General features: G+C 43.3%; 1 protein-coding gene across 1 annotated transcript in view; it reads right to left on the reverse strand.

Moving 5' to 3' along the window:
- NTF3 (neurotrophin 3) overlaps positions 1-23,360 on the reverse strand; it is a 49,094-nt gene extending 25,734 nt beyond the window's left edge. The window contains exon 1 of the mRNA XM_008638546.2: positions 23,141-23,360. Within this exon, the coding sequence (XP_008636768.1) occupies positions 23,141-23,158 (18 nt within the window). The 5' untranslated portion in view covers positions 23,159-23,360. The remainder of the gene's footprint in view (positions 1-23,140) is intronic.
- Between the last annotated feature and the right edge of the window lie 6 nt (positions 23,361-23,366).

A 23,366-nucleotide genomic window follows, 5' to 3' on the forward strand; every position in this document is an offset into this window, starting at 1 on the left:
ATCTTGACAGTCCAAAGATGTATGAACACACTTTCAACATCTTTTCCTTTCATCTTTAAAGCATCACTTTTTTTTTTCCTCCAGGGTTAACGGTCTTGGATTGTAATTTTGGGTTGGGTTTGTTTTTTTTTAACCTTCTCCCATGAATTCTCCCATGAAAATGGCAACTTTATGACTGCCTGTCACTCCTATTGGAGCTTGACCGTCTGCTGCAGTGTCTGACTGGTGGCTGACCCACTTGGCATCCTTAAATCATGCAGCAGGGACTTCTGAAATAACAAATCAGGGCCTCATTTGCTTGACAGCCCCTGGTTGTGACTGAACCATCACAGTGTGGCATGGCAAGAAAAATGCTACTTTATATTTGAACCATCTGGAAGCAAGGACTTCAACAGACGTGAATGAAAGTTTTCTTTAAAAAGAAACATGTGAGTCACTCCACACAGTTGATCTTTCAAAATAGTGCCCTGAGTAGGAAATCACAACCACTATGCTTTGCAAATCTTGAAGAAAGTAAGAAGAGGTAAGAAAAAAATGAAGTAAGTTGAGGATGAGTAACGAAGGAACCCAATAAAAAGAAAAAGATGTAATTCTGCCATAAATAGATAATGCTAATTTCTTAAGTATAATTCTTATATTTAAGAATAAAGGACATTCATCCAAGTGCAAAGAGTCATAAAAACTAGTAAGATTTTCATTAAAACCAGACTAAGGTTGTCTTTGTGTCAAGCCCTTTACACTGCATAAGTCTAATTAAATGAATTTCAGCAACTTTAAAGCTCCTAATTTTTTCTTTTTTTGTTCTGGGGCTATTTAGTAATCCAGCATCATTGCAACTGTTTCTTGTTTTTATAAACACAAAGCCAAACCCCTAAAGGAGAAACTCTTAGAAACAATTTTCCAGTATTAATTTTCACCTGAATATTCAGTTTTCTGGATTTACTCTGTGTGCAGGAGTGGGTGGGCTCCTTTTTGTTGTTGTTGTTGCACAGTGTATGGAAGAAGAGACATGGAGCTTCGAATTTATGCTACACTCAGAAAGAAGTGAGGGGAAACAGATTTAGTTGCCTGAATCCTATGTTTTCAAAGGGAGTACAAATGTCAGCCAAATTTTTAAAGATTTGCATTATCAACAATGATTATCAATCTTTTCTTTTATTTCCTGCTAGAAGTGACTGCAGGAGGGTGGGTGAAATATGCCAGGGATCCTGTTCTCACATCCCAGCTCTGGGATCAAACGGATATTTCACCTTCTAAAGTGATTCCACTTCCCAGACGAAGTTGCATTGTCTGGGAGCACCACAGGCTATGGTGTGGCCTGTAGAAGTTTCTCTCAATGTTGGCAAGTCTTCAGGTTTCCCATCCAGGTTTTTTTTGTTATTGTTGTTGTTGTTTTTTCCACATTGCCTTCATTTGACTCCAGTTGGCACAACAATAGATTAGAGGCATCCCGTTTAGCCTCACAAATCCTAATAGCCATAAGGATTGTATTTAATTAAGTGACTCCCACCTCAGCAGAACGAGACTGCTTTGACTACATTACCATGATAATCAACAATTAAGTTGGCATTTGCCAGCCATAACCACAGATGTCTTCTTTGAAGTGTGGGAGAAACAGCACTAATGTCAAATACCACAGTGTGGGAACACTTGGCATGCAACACCAGCAGAAGGAAATGGAGCTCTTGGCCATGCTCCTGGAAGATACTGTGATGGAAGTGACATAGAGACATAATTAGGAGAATTCATACATCAACAAGCTCTGCACCTGCTTTGCTGTAAGGGTGTTGGGGAAATCACTGTTCTTCAGCTCTTCTGCCGTGGAGGTATCTGAGACAAACACACCCCTGACTCTGATTTTAAGAAGGCTGCTGAGAGGCCTTCCCTTCACTTTGATCTCTACATGTACAATAAGCAGAGCTGCCCCAGCAATGCCTTTGAGCAAAGAACTACCTTTAAATCACAGTCCAGTAGTAGTGCTCATATTTGGTTTGTGCATGTCTTGCTCAGTTCCAGTACAGTAAGTTCAATAGGCCTGGAGCTGAACTGCAGCACAGCCATTAATCAAAAACCCTGTAAAATTGAGTTCTAGGAATTTATAAATGCATAATACAAATATGAGCTGTTAGATTTTTTTCTGTAAACTCTACATCTCAGTGATGCTTCTTGTCTCCCCAAGCACCAGCCAGCATAGGTTGTTCCTGATTCCTGACTGCCTCAACATTTTGCCCTGCTTTGTGCCTGCTTTCCAGTTCACAGGCCTTGGGAAGGGTGGAGAGCAAGAAAATTGCCAGCACCGCAAAAGCCTACCTATTTTTTTCCATGGGACAAGCAGGGCATGACCCCCTAGTTCTGTGATCAACTGTTTGCCTAATTTCTGAACTAAGATGGGCAGGACTGCATCCCTCCTACCCACATGCCAGCAGCCTGTCCATGAAACATCAGAAGTTCAGTATAACCCCAAAATCCACCAAAATATTTAGGAATCTCTCACTGACTTTCTCTGTATTGGTCTGTAGGGTTCTAATATCTTTGCTTTCAGTGGGCAGAAAAGAAATAGTACCTTTTGCTTTCTCTGAAGGCAGGTTCTCTCTGTTTGTGCTTTCCTTTTGTATGAAAACTCTCCATTCCTCTCCTTCACTCCTATTCTGTGTTAAACCCCCAGTTTTAGCTGTCATGGATGAAAGTCTGACACTGGAAAGTTTTTCCATTGGTCCCACCTCCTTCTGAGACCACTTGACCTTCTGAAATGCTGCTTGGTGATTATTTTGGAGAGGGCTGAAAATGGAGATCACTGTTTTTGCCTTCCAGGAGTGACCTGCAAAGGAGTTTCCCAGTGAAAGAATTTGTTTTCATGTACTCTGCAATGCTCCGTTGTGCCTTATCCAGACTGTGATGGCATAAGCACATGTTGGTCTCTGACTCAAAAAGTCTTGTCAAGTAGGGAGAGGAGTTTTCTTGTAGGTGTTTGGGGATTTTTTTAGTTTGCTTTTAGTTTGGCACATAAGCACACCTCAGTAATTCATAAGGCACTGAAGATATTCATTGTAGCCCAAGTAAATGGAGCCGATGTTTAATTTTTAATTTTTCATTTTTAAGTGCTGATGCAGAACACAATACTGCACATGCAGTTTACAAGGCTCCCACCACTAGCATTTGGACTCCATTTTAAGCCTATAAATCATATGCTAAGTATAGTGCTTATTTGGGTCTGTTAAATATTTCCTTCTTGTTTGTTCTTATCAACATCCAGTAATGATACATACATATGTCATGCAAGACAGTAAATATGCAGACATTTCAAGCAAAAGTTCAGTGCCATATCTCTGCTGATTAATGCATAAATGTTTGAAACTAGTATAAAAGCTAGGGCAGTGATAACCTTTAGCAGAGAGCCGAGGAAAGAACACAGCAGATAAATGTGCTCCTGTGAAAAGTGCAGCAGCAAAACTCATGTGCCACCCAGCCTCCATTTCAGGGACTCCAGACAATTGTGTTCCCTAGTCCTGTTCATTCCCAGGTGTATTTCACTCAGTCTGAGAGGCAGGAAATTGCATTTTCATCTTTATTCTTCCGCCAGCTGTAAGCTAAACCCATACTTGAAGGCTATAGCAACAAATCCATTAAGTACAGGAATCTCCTGCCACTTTTCTCATCAGTCATTTTAACTCAGTCCTTCTATTTTTCATGGTTGTACCAGATGGAAGAGGAATCTCTCCTACATGATGCAGTTGTGAGAAGCAGCAGGTGAGGCTTTCCACAGTGCTGTTGATTCCAGCACTACCAAAAATTTAAAAATGCAGAGGGACCTCAAGTGCTTCAACCTGAGGACACAACTGAATGATGCAATTGAGAGTAAGAGGTCCTACGATTCAGGAAAACATCAATGACCTGTTCAGCAACCGTGTCGTAAATTTCCAGCCAAATCCTGTTACTAATATAGCCTTGCCACAGAATGAGACCTGCACTTGTACCTCTCTTTCTAAGTGATTGTTTCATGAGGAGAAAATTAGGATATGAGCCGAAACCTCCTGAGCTCAAGTTGCCAGAACAGATTTTTGTCCCTCTTGATGTGACAGTGCAGCAAGATAAGAACTGCTTGGCTGAAGGATCAGGCAAGCACAGAGTGCCCTTCTAACAGCAACAGGATGCTTAGAAAACATGTAATTTTCATCACTGGAGGCTGCTGAGAACAGGATAAACAGGCATTTATTTACAGGGAAGAGTTTTTGAATACGAGAATGGTAATCTCTTTATTTCCCTTTAGGATTCAATGTGATTTTCTTGACCAAATCTTCTACTCCTTGAGATTCCCAGGGCTGCTGCAAGAGGAGAGAGAGGTGTGCTTCATGTACAAAAATGTGTTTGCAAATCTATGGCTAATAGATGACAAAACTTGCACAGAAACACTGTGATATGTTATTTCAAGTTTGGTATTAATGCCTATTCCTGAATTCATTGTCTTTTCAAGTTCACTGGACAGCAAAAGATAACAGGTCCTAGAAAAACCCCTGAAACCTAACCACCAAAACAACTGGCTTAATTTTTTCCTAAACTTTTTTTCTTCCTTTACTTATTTATGCCTCATTGTGTAAGAAAAACCCAGAATATGACACTGATTCTGTACCCATGCTGTGTATGGGCAGAAATCCAGGTTTGCCAGCCTGACAGGGAATGCATTTAGCCCTGAGCCTGTCTGTCTCACTAAAATAGTTATTGAGATCTGGTAAACAAAATATGCAACGAGGGTGTCAGAGCTTCCATGAATATTTCTAATGCAACCGCATATAATTACGATTATCATAAATATCCTGTTTACATAACACCTCAGTGGATCTGCTGGATTCTCTGCAGCCTCTATACATACAGTGCCATGAAATGCAAACATTGCCTCTTCCTAAACAGTCCTTAACAAACATACTGTGAAGTCTGCATGTGGAGGGAGACATCAGCCAGGAATATCCAAGTCTGGGTTTGTAAGGAAGAGCACGGAATCTTTTATGTCTGCATGAGATACAGTGGTGTAAGAACAGCAGAAAATCTGGTAAGAATCTCACCAATACTTCAAAATTCATAGAAAACTGGAGTTGGAAAGGCAAAACTGGGGTGAGAACTAAGTACATTTTAAAAACACTCACAGGTAACAACACGAACTGTAAGTACCCCCTCCTTGCAGAAAGCCAGCTAAGCACTCTCATAGAAGTCTAGCACATAGCAGGTGTTGAAAATGGAAATGCAATTTCCCAGCTAGGCTGAGATCCAATATTTATGAGCCAAGTCTGTGGAAATAGCAAACTGCCAATAGGGACAGAATAATTTAGCGGAAAATCAAGCAAGTTTTCCACTTCAAGAGAATTTGTCATTCACCTTGTGTCCGATCCTACTCCTACCAGTATCTGGATGCATTGTCTGGTGCTGAAGCAATCCTACAAGACACTAAAACAAAGAGGTGAACATCCTCGTGGCTAGAGCTGATCAGAGCTACGTAGGTATTTGGCAGAGCCGAGTGATGCATGGCTGAGAAAGAGAAAAAAAACCCCACACACCTGACAGGGAAACCAACCTGCTGACTTGCAGCAGCACCACTCACATTTCCTAGGCAGGGTTTTAAATCCAGATGAAATGTTGCATTCACATTTTGACAATGTCAGATATGCTTAGAAACTTCTATCATGTTTGGGTGGAAATCGTTCACAAGCAACAAAAGCTGCTCTGAGATCTCTGGAGCATGGAAATGCGACCCTTGCACTTTGGGACCCAGGTCAGGACCAGAACTGCAGAAGTAGAATGGCTCTGGAGAAGCAGGTCTTGGACACACCTCCTGCCCAGTCAAAATCCGAGGCACCTGGATTTTCCCTGTAGTTATAAGGGGAAGAATTGATAACTGCCAGACAGAGGGATCTGTGCCTGTCAACACTCCTAACTCAAAAGTCAACTCCCAAATTTGCTTGAGAATTTCCTGTCTCCTTCTGATAAGGCTCCTGTCTCCTTTTGGCAGACTCTCTACTCTGAACTGCCAAGCTATGCATAACAAGCCATGTTTCATGGGTATTTGCACAAATTTGGAAACCGGTGGCACCACCACACATGGCCCAGATATCACTGGATCAGTGCAGAGCATTAAGGTGTGGGGAACTGAATGAATATGTCAAAAATATTCAAATATTCGGTGAATTCCCCTTTTTCCTTCTGTCTGAAGCTTACTCTGTTACAAGACTGGGGATGAGGCTGGGCTCAGGCTGAGCTCTTGGAAAAATAGGCCCTAAGTGGAAGAGCTCGAAGCTGGGTCTCTGTAAGGGTGAAATCCAGCCTTTGAGAACTAGTATAAGTGAATTATAGAGGCCCTACCACCACCCCAGTGTGTTTGCTATTCAGGCAGACATGCCAAATAACCTCCACGAAGCAACTACTTTTTTTGAGCTGGAACTTACTCCTGGACAGTTTGTTGTAAGCACTTGGTCAGAGTCACAGCAAGACACTTTGGAGCCTGTTTTGGCAACCCTTCACCCTCCTTTCCCTCTTCTTTGAGTTCCTACCGGCTGCTGCCAGCAAAGATTCCTGCATCTCCAAAGATCTGCAGGGTCTCCTCTTGGAAAAGGGGAACAGCTCTGCCACATGTCCCTTTTGGTGCTTGGTCCTGATCTCCTTATTCCTTGCTTGGCTGAATATTCCAAAATGACAGGCTGTACTGCTAAATGGGTGGAATGGGTTTGTCCCATCCTCTCCTAGACACTTCACTTCCAAGAAGTCCCCATTCAGATAACTCTTTTTACAAATTTACAATAACCACCCTCAGATCAAAGCCCAAAATTCCCTTAAAAGTGCAGGAGCTTGAAGGAGTGATTATGGAAAGCAAAGCAAAACAAAAAGGGGGACTGAACACTGGCAAAATTATTTTCCTCTTTTCTCTCAAACTGTACTTAATTTTTTTAAAGCAGATGCATTGCCTATAACCTGAAACTACATAGGCCAACATAAAAGGAATTTTTATGTGTAAATAGAAATGTGGTTTGTATCAATGTGTCCATGAAATTTATATTGTGGTGCTTTAAGAGACGGAGGCCAAAGACAGCTTTGTGCCTGATCTGTGAAAAATGAGGTTTTTTCAACTGAAGTAGCTCAGAAATGTTCTGTTCATCTGAGGAAATCGGGTTATACCCCAAGAGCTGAGTGTATAAATGGAAAAATATAAAGAAGTTGACTTGCTCCCCGAAACAAAAGAAACAAGAATGAATGAATGAGTGAGTGGATAAACAACTGAATGGATGTCAGAGGGCTGTGCTGGGGTTTAGCAATGTGTTACTAATAAGAGCCAGTGGAGGAGTATTTAAATGTGCAGTACCTGGGTTCTAGCAATGCATTACTAATTACAGCTCAAGGAATCTTCCTTAAAGCATTCATTCAAACTGGTTTGGGTGTGAATTCATTATGACACAGGCAGACCACTGCCTCACAAATTCTCACCCGACATATTTGCAGTTCAGGGGTTCAAAATGAAAACACTAATCCCAGTGAGTTGATCCTAGTACAACCTGACAATTCAAACACACACGGTAAAGCTGGTCCAATTCTTTTTAAAGAATTTTTTTATGTGGTGAGCAGTAGCTGTCTGTCACCTGGTATCTTCAGTGCATGACTCGAAGATTCTCACCCAATAAAAAGGCAGGACCTTTTTCTTTGGGGAAAAGTCCCCATGTACCCATGCCCAGTGAGAAGGGCTGCATTTTTCTGATGCACACCCTTCTACAACCAGGTGATGAAAGGAATTTACTCACTTAAAGCTCCGTGCGAGTGCAAGTTCCAGCTTGCTGTGGGTGAAAGAGCCTGAGAGCTTTGGTCCCACTTTTCTCCAAAAGCATGATTATAACTTTCAGGGACTGCTGGTCCCTCTGAAACAGCTGGACTGATCAGCAAGTCATGTAATTGCATTCCTTTTCCAATATCAGGGCCTCACTATAAACCTTTGAGTTCGCTGGGTTCACAGAGGCACTAAATAGGAGGACTCTACAAACTGGGCTGTCAGCACTGAAGATCACAGGTTTACACTGGGAACGAGTGCTTCCCTCACTGCAATGAGCAATAAATGAAATTAAACAGGACAACAGATTGATCTTCCTTCTGAACTGGAAAGAAAAGCTATATTTGCATTATTTCAGGTCAGGTAACCATCAGAACACAAAGAAATAGAAATAAGGTGTGTCTGCTTTTCCAGAATTCCCAAACAAGAGACAGTCTGGTCTGACGCCCAATTGCTTCTAAATAATTGTTAAAAATTAGGTATGATAGCAAAATAAATATGAAAATATTTGTTGGAACAGAAATATTCTTTAGCCATGCAGTTATTGCTTTAGAATTGCAGTTGTTCAGGCTGGAGAAGAGAAGGCTTTGGGGTGACCTCATTGTGGCCTTCCAGTGCCTGAAGGGAGCCCACAGGAAAGATGGAGAGAGACTCTTGGCAAGGGCCTGGAGTGACAGGGCCAGGGACAATGGCTTCACATTGACAGAGAGGAGGGTTAGATGGGATATCAGGAAGAAATTCTTCCCTGTGAGGGTGCTGAGGCCTTGGCACAGGTTGCCCAGAGAAGCTGTGGCTGCCCCATTCCTGGAAGTGTTCCAGGCCAGGTTGGATGGGGCAACCTGGGATAGTGGAAGGTGTCCCTGCCCACAGCAGGGGGTTGGGACTGGATGATCTTTAAGGTCCCTTCCTTTTATCTTGATTTAAATTCACATTTTAGGCTGTAGATTAAAGTTTGGCATTTTTTTGTTGTTGGGGTTTATTATTATTTTTTTACATGATGAAATACTTTTATTGCAAGGAAATTAGATACTACCAAGAGAAAAAGAAATAAGGTTGAAGAAATGCTGACACAAGTTTGATTGAGAAGGAGAAATTCTGAGGTGAAGACACAACCATTCCACTAAATCTCTACAAACATTGAGGAGGGAACATAGCAAGGGTCAGAGTTACTAAAAGTCTTTTATGAAATGGGAAGGCAAGTAAGCAAAACTGTTAAATCATCATCTGATTAAGTAGATGGAGATGTAGTGCAGAAGTCTGATAAAGCAATTTATCTGTGCCTCTAAAGATCTTTGAAAAAAAATTTCAGTCTTTTTGAAAGAGGAATGCAGTGATGCCTTTGCCCTTAATTCCCTTTACTTTGTCTGAATTCTGTCTAGCCCTCACCAAGGCACAGTGTCTTGTCAAAGGAGAAAAATAAGAAAAAGAAGATCATATGTAAAGCCTGAAGAGAAGAAGAGGATGATGAGAAAATTGAGATGCCAAAGGCCCTCAAAGAGCCTAACCTTTCCTGAAGTCAAAAACCAGAAGGGATTCAAACAAGAATTTGCTTTCTCAAAAAGATAAGGAATGCATTGAAAAAGGACATAAGCAGCAATAATTGTGTCTTTTTTTCTTGGGGGCTTGGTCAGAGGTCATAGATTTACTTCATTATCATTGTATTAGGAGAAGAAGAGCAAGACAGTGGTAAAGAAATTTTGAAAGCTATCAGCATCATATAAAGATTAAAAAAATTTTGGAGAAACCTTTTTTTACACAACATATTTGAGTCTTTTTCAGGAAATCTCAGGGGAGCTTGCAGACCTCATCTACTCAGATGATGCTGGGGCACAGAGGCATCCAACTGAGGGGAATAAAAAAAAGAATATTACAAACTCCTGATCTATGTTTAGACAGAAAAAAAAAAAAAAGGAAAAATTGCCAGGTTGCACAGCAGAAACAAAACAAATTGCATGTTTTGGAGGAAAAACAGAAGACAACCACAGATGACTGGGTTACCAAACCACAAACCCTTAGGAATATGCAGACACAGGAGATAATTGAAGACTACAGGCAAAATTTGACAAAAGGCAATCAGAGCCAACTTGTAAAAGAAGCATCAAGGATTGCATTATGTGTGGAAAAACAGTACCAGTTTATGCAGCTCCAGCTTTTGGAAAGATTTGTTTTGCAGAAGAGAAGCAAAATTGTTCTGCAAAAGAAGGCAAAAGAGGGCTGAGGGTATTTACCAAGAAACTCAGCTAGTGTGCATGTCTGAAGAAAAGGAATATAAAGAAATATTGATTGGAACTGTTGGATAACTTTATAGAGTCACAGAACCACGGAATGGTTTGGATCATCCAGTTCCACACCCCCTGCCATGGGCAGGGACACCTCCCACTACCCCAGGTTGCTCAGAGCCCCATCCAGCCTGGCCTGGAACACTTCCAGGGATGGGGCAGCCACAGCTGCTCTGGGCAACCTGTGCCAGGGCCTCAGCACACTCACAGCAAAGAATTTCTTCCTAATATCTAACTTAAATTTTGCTTTTCAGTGTGAAGCCATCCTCTCTTGCCCTGTCACTCCAGGTTCCTTATTTGTATTTTTGGGGCTCTGCATTATCAGTATCATTAGTAGGCAGAAGGGAAATTATTTGCTCAAATGTCCTTCAGTAGAAAGCTTAAAGAAGGAATAGCCACTTACATAATAATAAGATTAAAACCAAAGGTGGTGTGAAATCTCATAAATGCAATGTAAATAAAACATAATTAAAACAAGAAAATCTACTCAGATGAAGAACAAGACATCTTCAGTCTTGTTCTGTGTACAGTTAGTGCACATCTATATATGTACACATATATACGTGTACACATCTATAATATATATATAAAATTACGTTTACACACATAATTTCAAATACTTAAAGCAAAAAAATCAGTGATTCAGACAATCTCCAGAGACTGAACAGCACTGTAAGGATTTTTGTGCTTCTGATTTCCCACTCAAAGATTTACAGGTGCTACATTTCCATTTCAACCTGTCCAAATTACCAATATATAAATTCAATATAGGATAATATTAAAAGGTTGTGACAGAGCTAATGGACTTTAAGTGGAATCCAGACTGCAGTGTTCAATGGAGGGTAGGAAAGACCAAGACAGACAATTTCCTATGGCATAAGAAGTAAAACTTCCAATTAATTTATTTCCTTTTTCTATTCAGAACTGGAGTTTTCAAGATAGTTGAAAAATTAGGTGACAAAATGATACTGAAAAAATGGCTTTGCAAAATCATTTATCTTTAGTGTAATTCAGCCCTTGTTCGGACGAGGTTTTGATGTTGATAATTGACAAAGCTGGGCTGGTGATGAACAAACTTGACACCTGGCTCTTTTCATACTTATCCTTCAGTCTTTCCAGATGGCAGAGTTTACTTCTGTTCCCATCTGTTCCTTTTCAGTAAGAAAAAGAGAGGAAAACCCAAAATTGCTAAAACATTTTATGGCTTTTAGAAGGATCTTTGAGGTTCTTTTCAAGTCCTTTGCTCTGGACCACATTCCTGTGGAAGGCTGGCGATGGCACATAGGATTATTTGCCACAGATCAAAGGTGGGATGCCGGGTTTTGTTCTTCAGATTTGGTCTGACGTGATTCATCTGGATGAGAATTTCATGGATGGAAAAATTGAAAGAGCTGGAGTCACCTCACTAACACCTTCTTGCAAAAAGGAGAAAACAAGCAAGGAAGCAAACAAACAAACAAGAGCAGTATCAGACCATGATTAGATAATTTTTGACAGGTCAGAGCAGAATTTTGGAGAAAGCTGTGCAAGTTCACATTTGGAAAACTGTTTCTGTGTTAAGAAAACTCTTTTTTTTTTTCTTTTTTGTGCAAAAACAACCACTCTCATTTCCCTGGCTATTGGCAATAGTTTCTCTGTTGAGTTCTCAGGTCTTGACTCTGGTCTAAATTTTCACTGCCTCAAGATGAACTTATTCCTTGGGGGGCCATTAGACTTCTTCCATGTAAGTGGGGTCAGAATTAGGCCTCTGTTAAGTTAGTTATCTCCAGAGCTAGCAACTGGCTGTTCAAGAATATTCAACAGGAGGTAAATAGAAGCTGATGGATGGGAAAAGACAGAGAAAACTGAAGTGAAATCCATCAATGGAAATCTGCCAGGTAACCAGGAAATAATTTTGGATGCTACTTTGTAGGCTATAAGTTTCCATGTATTGCTAAAAAAAATCAGTTTATCAGGAGAAAATTCAGAAAGCAATTAGAGTAAATGAATCTCCCTAAATAGCCATAAATATTTAGGGTGTTTATGGATAAAAATGAAAATAATCACATTTATGGACCCATCTGAAGGAAGGTTGTGGTGCCCATGAGTACTTTGCTCTGGTGAGACCCCACCTGGAATGTTGCATCCAGTTCTGGTGCCCCCAACAGAAGGACGTGGAACTGTTGGAGCAAGTCCAGAGGAAGTCACAAAGTTGATAAGGGTACTGGAGCACCTCCCCTATGGTGACAGGCTGGGAAAGCTGGGGCTGTTCAGCCTGGAGAGAAGAAGGGTGTGGAGACCTCAGAGCACCTTCCAGTGCCTGAAGGGGATACAGGAAATCTGGAGGGAGAGGAACTTTTCATCAGGAACTGTAGTGACAGGACAAGGGGGAATGGCTTCACACTGCAAAGGGAAATTTAGGCTAGATAATAGGAAGAAATTCTTTACTGTGAGGGTGCTGAGGCCCGGGCACAGGTTTCCCAGAGCAGCTGTGGCTGCCCCATCCCTGGAAGTGTTCCAGGCCAGGTTGGATGGGGATCTGAGCACCTGCAGGGTGTCTTTGGGCAATTTGTCCCTGGAGAGCTTTGCACTGCCATCCAAGCAGAACTAAGGTTGGTTATCCTGGTGCAGTTTTGCTAATAGGTTGGAGGATCTGGAAACTCTCCATGAGGGAAGGTGCAGGCATGGTAATTTGTACGGAGTTACATCCCAGAACTCTGTTCAGGTTACAGACACACCAATTATCTCTTGGAGATGGTTCTGAGCTTTTCACAGAATCACAGAATGACTGAGGCTGGAAAAAGGCTCCAAGATCACCAAGTCCAACCTGTGACTGATCACCACCTTGTCACCCAGCCCAGAGCACTGAGTGACAGGTCCAGTAGTCCCTTGGAGATCCCCAGGGATGGGGATTCACCACCTCTCTGGGCAGCCCCTTCCAATGCCTGACCACCTTTCAGTGAAGAAATTCCTCCTGATGTCCAACCTGAACCTCCCCTGGCACAGCTTGAGGCCATTTCATCCTGTCCTGTTCCTTGTTCCCTGGGAGCAGGGCCCGACCCTCCCTGGCTGCCCCTCCTGTCAGGGAGCTGTGCAGAGCCAGAAGGTCCCCCCTGAGCCTCCTTTGCTCCAGGCTGAGCCCCCACAGCTCCCTCAGCCACTCCAGACCCTTCCCCAGCTCCGTTCCCTTCCCTGGACAGGCTCCAGCCCCTCAATGTCTTTCTTGTAGTGAGGGCCCCAAAACTGGGCCCAGGACTCAAGGTGTGGCCTCACCAGTGCAACCTTTCTTTTGAAAAAGAGCTGTTCTCCAAGAACAGGTTATTTACTAAAATATTTCTGTTACATTCCACAGTGATACCTTTTACTTTCACTTCTTCCTCAAAGAATGCCATCGCAAAAAGGTAACCCCTAGAATTAAACTAAGGAAAAAATAAAATTGAAGCCAAACCACTCGTTTAAAATGGTCTCTTGCAAGTTGTCCCACTGCCACCCAGGGCTGTGTTGTTGCTAACAACTTGCCTATGGGAAAGCACTCAATCCTGTAGTAATGAATGGCACTCAAGTTGGATGGGGGATGGTATGAAAATTTTAAGTGGAGTGGTGGAAGCCCAGTCACTTGATGAATTTAAAATTAGACATGACAGAGCTTTGAAGAATATTCTATCTGGCTGCCTGGGATCTTAGAGACACAGACCATATTAGGAGATATTAGACTGTACTAGAGGTGGATTTTGTTGGGTTTAGTTCTCCAGTCCTGAAGAATTTCTCTTTGCCTCCCAAGCCCAAGAGTCCCCTGTGAGGTAGAAGCATCACGCCCTTGATTTCTCCAGGTTAATGGGCTTCACTGGCTTTCTCCTTGTAGCTCCAAGTACCAATTCCCTGGTCTCTGGATGGCTGGTGGATGGGTCAACAAGGACACAGGGTTTTGAGCTAGGGAGAAGCCTTTGATGTCCACAGAGACTAAGTTAAAATTTATTAAAACAAGCAGGGGATGCTTGGTTTCTGAGGGGCTGACAAATTCCACTAAAAAATCCCCAAACCAAAACCAACCAACCAACCAACCAAAAAAGTATTTGTTGTAATTTTTCCAATCAAAATATCACTTATCAAATATAGGCTCATTCTCTCTCCTTCTCTGATTTCTATGGCTCAACATACTAAAATGCTTTGGATGTGCATTCATGGTGTAAAAAAATCCCCCAAAACAAACCCCAAGATGTAAATTCAAAGTTACAGTCTCACAAATTTTAGTAGGATTGCCTGGGTGCAACTGAGGGCAGAATTTGACCTGCAATCAGCTGGGTTTCCACGTTTGCCCTGATCCTGTGTAAAGCAGAAATGCATTGGGATCAGTGGAAGTGCTGGTGTCAAACCAGAGACAGGAAAGGCAGAGTCTGAGCCAGAGGTGCAAAGAAAGATTGTGGTAAACGAATGAACTCACGCAAGGACAACTAAACCAGTAAGATTTGCTTAATGGTGGTTCAAAACCAGATAGCACTGAAAATTCATCAGCTTTTATTTCAGAGGAATGGGGCAAATGAGAACAACCTATGACAAAAAAAAATGAACAGGAAGATTTCTTACTAGAGGAAAGACAGAAAAAAACATCACTGGACTTTAAAAATATTTCTGTTTCCCCAAAATGCAAACCTTTCCAAGGGAGACCACTCCCTGTCCTAGCAGATGTGAAAAGCAGCTTTAGCTTCCCAGGGCAAGATTTAACTCCATGAAGCTTTTGTTTATTTTTGTTTTGTTTTGGTAAAACGACAACAACTACAAAAACTCCTCCCCAAACTCATCTTGCAGTAGTATTTAGATTGTTTCTCTTTTCTCAGAACTTGTGATGATTTGTCTTTCAACAGAAAAACTAAACATATTTCCTGAGTGTTTCAGACTTAAAAAGGCAGTTTGAACACAACAAGGGAACACAGAAAGGCAGTTTGAACACAGACATTTTCTCTGATCAGGGAAAAAAATGCCTCTGCCCAGATTAATTAATGAATACATTTTGTATTAATAATACTTTGTTCTAAGTACATCTAGAGCCCGTCTAGGAAGAAACACATATTGAGGCAATATTTCCTAAAGGTGTCCCTGTGGTGTCCCTGTATGATGAGATGGTTGCCATCTCTCTCGGAAAGAGTTTTACCCTGTAAAAATCATAGAAACATAGAATGGTTTGGGTTGGAAGGGACCTCAAAAATCATCTCAGTCTGAAAGAGTTAAAGAGTAAGCCTGAAGAAAAATTATATGGGAGAAGGAATGGGCTGTAGATGGATAGAAAGAATGGAAAGGATAGAAAAAAATGCTATATAGAAGGACAGAGATTTGTTAGAAAAATGGGCAGAAAATAAGAGATTCAGAGGAGAAAAGCCTAAGATAGTATGTCTAGGAGAAACCAGTTAAAAGCAACTGCATTAAATGTTAGGGAGGAAGTTGGATAGGTATAATGAAAATTAACTAGCCATGATTTAAACAAGGAATTAGTGCTGGATTTATTAGACAGAAATCCTTTTATGGTAGAAGGGAGACACAAAAGAGAAAAATAGGGAGTGTAAAAAGTCATTGTAATTAGAGAAGGCAGGAAAATAGAGGAAAGAGGTCTCCTGGTTTTGGAACATCACTTTTATTCCTAAATAGTGCCACATAGTTTTGGATGAAATTGAGGGAAGTCAGAAAACTAAACAAATATAATTAAGAAATTGAAGAATATGCTTAGAGGAAAAAAATCGTATTAACTCTGTAAGACAAGAATGGGCTTAAACAAAGGACAGCTTAAGTCAAATATATGAGGGATATATTAAGTAAACCGTAACAAAGGAGGAAAGTTGCTCAAGATGTTAGGGGATCTAAGTGGGATATCAGGCAAATATGGATAAACAGCAGAGAAAAACCATCCTTTCAGGAAGATTTTTTTATGTTATAGAGTTATCTGCATCATCCATTTGGAAAGTCACTCATGTAAAATCTGACTGTGCAAATTGTTTGAGAAATGAGTGGAGGGAATAGTTTTACCTCTCACAGGAGCTGAAAACATTGAAGTGGGTAAATATTTTCCAACTTTTGAATGTACAAATCCAGGAAAGACCCCTCAGCACATGAAATGACACGTCCCTCTTAACAACTCTGGTTTTGTCTCCCATCAGATTTATGAGGTCTATATTTGACAGCTAAAAGACAAAATATGTTTGGAGCAGAAACCAAATACTGCCCAAATCCCATCTCTTGAGGGGACAGAGGCTGATTTTATTCTTGCAAGTGTGTCCATCTCCTGGGTGAGGCAGAAGTCACAGGAGAGGATGCTGTCTTCAAACTTGTCTAACCACAGAGCTTTTCAAAGGAAGTGGCTGGGCTTAAATTTCACACTCACAACCTGAATTCATGTAGAATACAAAGTACTTCTTCCTTCTGCAGCTCTACAGTTCCCTGCTAGTTACCTCTGACTCTATCAATTTAGACTTTTGGCAAATGCGGATGAATTTTTTGTAAGGCATTGCCTAGAAATATATATTTTTGAATTAACTAGATTCTCACAGGCTAACTCAGCTAATGTAAGATAAAACATGTAAAATCTATAGCAGGGTCAGACTCAAAATACAGGAATTTACTGCTGGAAGGTGTGAAAGAGCAACTGAGAAGAAGCACGTTTATTGCTGTGGTTCCATTATGGGCAACATGCACAGTGGAAGCACAGGCAATGAGGGAGTGCTGCAAATCTTACTCTGTGGGTTGCAATCCTTCCAGAGTGTTTTCATCACCTCTGGTGCAGGTTTTTTAACAGATAACACAAGTGGACTTCGCTCTGCAGAATCTGCATGTTGTTACAGCTACGCAAGTGGTGACTCCCTCTGAAGTCACGGGCAGAGTGGCAATGATGCCTGATGGAAACGTGGAATACCCTGCCATCCTTCCCATCTGCATCGAAATGCAACCAACTGGCTCCTTCTCTGAGCCAGAGATGACAACCAGCAAGCTCTGTTTGGACATGCACAGACACACAGCCTTCCCTGACACGGCAGCGTCCTCGCTCAAGCACAGCTTCATCACACGTTCCCTCAGGTGGGAATTCCAACCTCAGAGGCTGAGCTGGAAAAGACCCTTCCTCATGTGTGTGAAGAGGTGGAAAGGAGACAGGCAGGGAAAGATCAGAGAGGGAGGAGTATGTGGTGCTGCTGTGATCTTTCAAGTGCTTGCTGCCCTGAAGGAAAGGGCCACTTTTCCTGGCTTGCTTGTATCGTGTGGAGGAGAAGAGGAGACTCTGAACTGAACTGGATGCTTCAGTGAGGTTTTTCTTTTAATTCCTTGCGAAGTATAATCTCCCTTAAGGCTTCCTGCAGAGGACTCCCCTTCCCTATGGACTTGAGGCTCATGATACAATCAGGAACATAGCTGTGTATGTTCCGTCTAGCACTCATTTCACAACCTTGAAACTACTCCATATCCACCCTTAGCACTTCTCTCTTCACACGCACATCCCATCTGTCCCCTCAGAAAGCGACTGATCCCTGCATCCCCCACTGACAGATGCACAAAGAGTCTCCCACACAGAAACAGCTGCCATCCCCCTCTGTCATCCCTACCCACACGACTTCTCTTCCCACTGGCTGCTCCTGGATGCCACCAGGAGACACACACACATGGACAGGAAAACATCTGCAAGGACACCCAGGTGCTCCAGCCCCTTGCAAGCAGATTTCTCTGGCTGTGTCATGGCTGCAAAGAGCCCAGGCAAGCATGAATGCCCCACATTCTCCCCACTGAGCACAGCTCACTCGCTCTTGCTTCGTTCCCCTTCCTGCAACAATCCATCAATCCCTTTCTCTTCCCTCAGCCAGCTGACAGGTTGATGGCACTGTTTGATTTTTATTTCCCCAGTGGAGGGAGCAGAGTGGTCAGAGGCCAGGAAAGCACTGGTGGCAGTGGGCTGAGCAGGCTGTGGTGTGTGGTTTCAGCCCAGCTGAATCCCAATGTCTGGGACTGCATCTCCCCCTCATGGACAACTGCTTCACCATCCCCTCCACCCGCAGCCTGCCATGGTGGGAAGTTCACTCCTGCCAGAGGAGAAAGGTGCTTCCCGCAGACTGCAACCAGCTGCGAGCACTGCCAGGAAAAATTATCCAGCTGGAGAGCTTGAACTGGACTCTGCAGTGGGAAACCGGTGTGAAAAACATGACAGCGGGTTCCCAACACCACCTATGGCTGCATGAACACTAATTGCTTATCATTTCACAGGCTGCTTGTTTTTATTTTAGCAGGAATTGGTCCTTGCAATGAACAGAAAAAGGATCTACGAACCATGATCCATGGGACTGATGTTATGTAAGGTCTGGGCTCAGAGGCTTCAACTTTAAAGTTTAGAGGTTCTCTGTGATCAGACTGACTTCTTCCAGTGCAAGTCCCACAGGATTACTCACAAGCTTCTCACCAGCCATGGATGGAAACAAGCACTTTCCTACTCAGCGTAGAAGACCCCAAAGTCCTAGGCGAGCCACACAATTTGAAGATGTTTTTAGACCAGATTTGAAGAACAGCTGTTGTCAATAAACGCAATTGTTTTGAAGGGAAATATGTTCCTAGTGCTTCTCTCTGACGCCCAAGATGTATCCTACATTTACAGCCTTCAGCCAACTGTACATTACTCCAGCAGTGCTTCAAGCCATGGAGAAAGCCAGTGCTTTCCTCTTTGCTTTGACTGACATCTGTAGTCCTTCTGTGTGCTTCAACCCAATGGTTGCTCATCCAAAAGCCCTGTTAACTTGTCCCAGAGAAATCTCTCTGCCCCTTTGTGCCAGCAGCAGTATTCAGAGGTTTTAATGTGTGAAAATAAGGTGCATTGGTACGCTTCTGAATGAAGCTGGTTTAAATATTGTAGTTAAACCTACTAGGATTTTCCAAGGATTATTCAACAGTTCTTCATAAAAAACTTGAAAGAAATCTCTAGAGGAGAGCCTGCCTGCTGTGCAAGTCATGCAGAAGGCAGGTACATCTAGAGCACGTTGGGTCCTATCGCTACCCACGCACCAAACCATTTTCCCGGTTAGTCATCCTTTCCTACCCTCCTTCTCAATGCAAACATTGCTTTCCTTGCACTCACAAAACTCACCCCTGGTGCCGGCCTTATGTAAGTGATTTCGACATGGAGAGCTGTGCCATGAACGCAGTGGACACGTGATGCTCCCCTCAGCCTCTGATAGCCACCCTGCACGTCAGCACGGCCTCCTGGAAGTCCCTTTGGGACTTCCACATGGGCATTCATCCCATAGAGCAACCCAAGGTCCTTACACGCCCCTCAAGGATTTCAGCTTCTTCCTGGATTGTCCTCATCACCTGCAACTCTTCCAGTCCCATATGCACAGCACTCACTGAACACATTCACCCTGGCCCTCACACAGAAGCAGCATCCCATGTATCCATGCACCTATCATCAAGGACTGTGTGGATTTACCTGTGCCTCCTGCTTGCTCTGCCCTTGCACTGAACTCCCAATCTGCTCTCCTGGTGCACTGCATGCACACAGGGCCTGCACACTTAGACAGCCTCCCTCACACCAAGAGGCAGATAACAACAGACGGCTTAAGCCATCATAAAATTTTTCTCACTCCTCATCACTCTTCCTTCCCCCATAGGTGGTTTTCCTTCTCCCAGGCCCCACACCCAGGCCTGCAATCCTCACCTGTACTTCCCTCATTTCCTTTGAGCATGCTGTGTGCACGAATCTGTCTTATCAGACACAACTTTTCCCTCCTTTCACCTTCCCTTGCACAGCCCTTGCAAGCAGGCACAGCCTGACAGGTCCCTTCCTCGCTCCCACACCACTGTACTGTGTCAACCCACGCTGAGCTCCTCACCCCTTGTAACAGGAACTGTCATTCCCGTTCACTTCCACCTCATGCCCTACAGCTCCCAGCTCCACTCGCCTCCCCACACACTTCACACTTTACTTTTGACCTTCGCCCAGCCGTGTGGCTTATACAGCCCTCCAGGTAGTTTTTCCTCCCATTCCTTCTCCTCCCACCCCTTTATATCTTTAGTCATTTCCCACCAGCACATTTGTTCCATTCCCTCTTGCTGCTTCACTCAGCCAGTACCTACCACAGAGATATAAACACATTTGTTACATCTGTTGCAACAGAAAATCGCTCCTTTTCGTTTGTGTATGCTCTCCTCCTCCCACAGTCTTCCCATTATTCCTTACTTGCCATTCCTTGCCCAACTACTTCCCCTGTAACTTATTGCCTGTCTTTCCCTGTGTTACTCCAATTCCCCAGTAAAGAGGCATCCCGGATTCTGCAGAACAGACCACTGCACTTTTGCACCACTTCCTCTCTTTGCCTACTAAGAAACACACCCCTAAATTTCCCCTCACTCTCTGCCCTCTTGCCGTGTACCTCCTCTAAACCACTTCTTCCCTACGCATCTTTTCAGAAAATACAGCTCTTCGTTTCATCCTCATTCATGCCTCCTGCATTCCTTCATTTTTTCCCTTTCTTGTGCTTCTCAACACCTGCCATAGCTTTATATCCTCGTCACAGTTCACCCTGCCCCCGTGATTTCCACTCTCTTGAATTTCCTCACGCCACTTTCCCATGGCTTTTTCCCAGTTCTGTCTCTCCCTCGCAGGCAGGAAGCACACTCCTGCAGGTTTCCAGCCTCCTCTGAAATACCTCTAATCACTTACCCCTTCACTTACTTACAGGACCCTTTTCCCCTCACCACACCCTATCTCCATCCAGCTCGTTTTCCCCTCTGCGTTCCTGTTCTCGGCACATGTTTCCATCACCATGCAAGCCTTGCCTTTCATACTCTGATACCTTCCTTGTAAGTACATCCCCGTATCTATTTCTTGACAGAATCAAAGGTGTCTCCTTTTGACGCCCCCCACAAGCATCATGTAGCTGATTATTTTCCATACCTTTCTCCAAATAGCCAATAGTTCACATTTTAATTCCTCCTCCAAACATCCTTTGTGCTTTCACCTTTCTCCCTCCACTCCCACTCGATACCCAACCTCCCCCTTGCAGACCGTACCATCCTTGTACGTCCCTTTCATATCCTCACCCGGCCTCCAGCCTGTACCTTTAGCCATCTCTCTCGAGTGTTACTTCCTCTTGTGAGCTCCTAAACTTGCTGCCACCCACAAAGATCCTCTTTTTCCACTTGATGTGCAGCAGTTTCCCTTTCAAGCTGACCACCTTTGCATGTCTCACCTGCCCTTATTACCCCAGTGCACAACAATGAACACGTAGCACTTTATTTCAGCTGTGTAACACCTTCCCTCCAGTTTTTATCTACTTTTATATGCACCATTTCATTTTTTGTTCCCTGAAGAGAAAAACACCCCAACCCACAGCAGAACAATACAAACAAAACCTCTTAAACCTACGTGTTTTGCATACCTCAACATATAGCACCCTTCTACACAAAGCACTCCCCTGCTGGCTCTGCTGGTGCCTCCTCTTCTCCCCATGTTTTGGACCCACCACCTGCAATCATGCCTGGGTTTTGTCCCCCCACCATGCTCACACACAGAGCCCCTGGTACTGGCACGTGTAGCTCAGACCGGTCTTTTTACTACCAGCAGCTGGGACCATGCTGAACTCTTCCATTCTCTGCTGCTTTTGTTAGGCAAGGCTTTTTTTTTTTTTCCTTTTTCTTTTTCTTTTTCTTTTTTATTACTGTTAAATTTCCCTTTTCCTTGCATCCCATTTATAGGTGCTTCTTGCACAGCTTCTCCACTTGCAGGCTTGCACATATCAGGTATTTCTGTGCCTGAGAATGCCTCTCTTACTTGTCTGGATATTTTCCTGAAGGCACAATGCAAAGGCAAAACTTTACATACCATTTGCACTCCTCATGAAACAAATCACACGAGCCTGAGAGCAAAGAGTGTTTTCTGAAAGGTTGTAGCTCACAACAATCGTCTGGACCATATAACACACATCCCTGTCTATTTAAAAAGGGGGGAGGGGGAGAAGCAACCCCCCTCATACACAGAGTCATCTCTAAATAACTGGTTTTGCAATATAGGAACCAGAGAATGTGTGCATAGCAGCCCTATTCAATCCAAAATATCCATCTCTCCAGATACTGCATATTTATAGTTCGAGAGATAGGACCAGCATGGAGCTTTCCCGTTTATTTTAATGAAGGATTAAGAACTGATCAGAAAACTATCTAAACCATTCAAGGACTTTTTCCCCTCTTGGCTAAGAGCAGTTTGGTGTCTCCATAAGGACTCGCCAGTAACTGACGCTTTAAGCTGCATTTCAGCTGTTTAGATGAGAAACAGCTTTCTATTTTGCTCTCTAGATGTGCATCTCTGTTGATTAGTTGTGTGCTGCATTCCTAGAAGGCACTCACCAAACGCTGGAAGCTGCAACGCAAGAATAGTTTCCCTGCCATTCCAGCACAGAGCGAGTGTATCTTTTTCACCTAGACACAGATGTGCAGGGAATCTTTTGATCTCCAGCTCTTCCTGGAGAATTTAGTGTTGGGGTTTGAGGAGAATCAGGATTGATTCAAAGGTCATGAACAGGGTTTCCAGTGTCTGGCACACGCACAAAATATGAAAGCTCCAGTGAAGCTGGTTACCTGAGGCAGGCGAGGTCTAGAAATTGGGAATTTTGGCTTTGCTTGTCATGGGCTCTAACTTTGCCGGAGGGCGAGCATGCTACGTGTGCTGAGGCTGGTTCTTGCAATCCACGGTCAAGATTTTCAACCCCTTTTGTTATATCTGAACTTGCTGGTTTCCCTCTTAAAACAAAACAAAAAGTCTCCTTTGCTTTTGCCCCTTAAATCAGATTCCTGTAGCACCTCGTATTTCTCCTCCGCCGCTTTCTTTCCAGGGACCTGAACAACAGCGTGAGGAGCAGGAGGAGAGGGGAACCTCAGGACTGAAGCAAACTATAGGGCAAGTAGGGGTGGGGGAAGGAGGAGGCACAATGGGGAAGGCAACATTTGGGACACATCTACCGCTTACAAGACCCCCACCTCCTCCCTATTATACTTCTTTAAAGGACCCCTCTCCCCCCCCTCCCCCCCTGCCCTCTTAGGACCCTATTAGAAAACGTCAAATTTCCCTTACCGTGGTAGGAGTAACCATGGCATCCGTGTGAATGTTTCCAGAAAAGTCGACATGAAGAGAAAGGTGGATGTAAATACGTTCATTCAAAGTCCCAAAGTTGGTCTGCTTGGGTTGTGCAGAGTTGCTCTATGGGAGAGGAGCCTTAAACTCTGAGTCCCGTGAACATAATCTGCTCGATTATAACAAACCAGCTCAGCCAGATGGCTCTGTGCTCCGTGGATTAACC

This window comes from Corvus brachyrhynchos, unplaced genomic scaffold (assembly GCF_000691975.1).
Source record: "Corvus brachyrhynchos isolate BGI_N302 unplaced genomic scaffold, ASM69197v1 scaffold317, whole genome shotgun sequence".
Lineage (NCBI taxonomy): Eukaryota > Metazoa > Chordata > Aves > Passeriformes > Corvidae > Corvus > Corvus brachyrhynchos.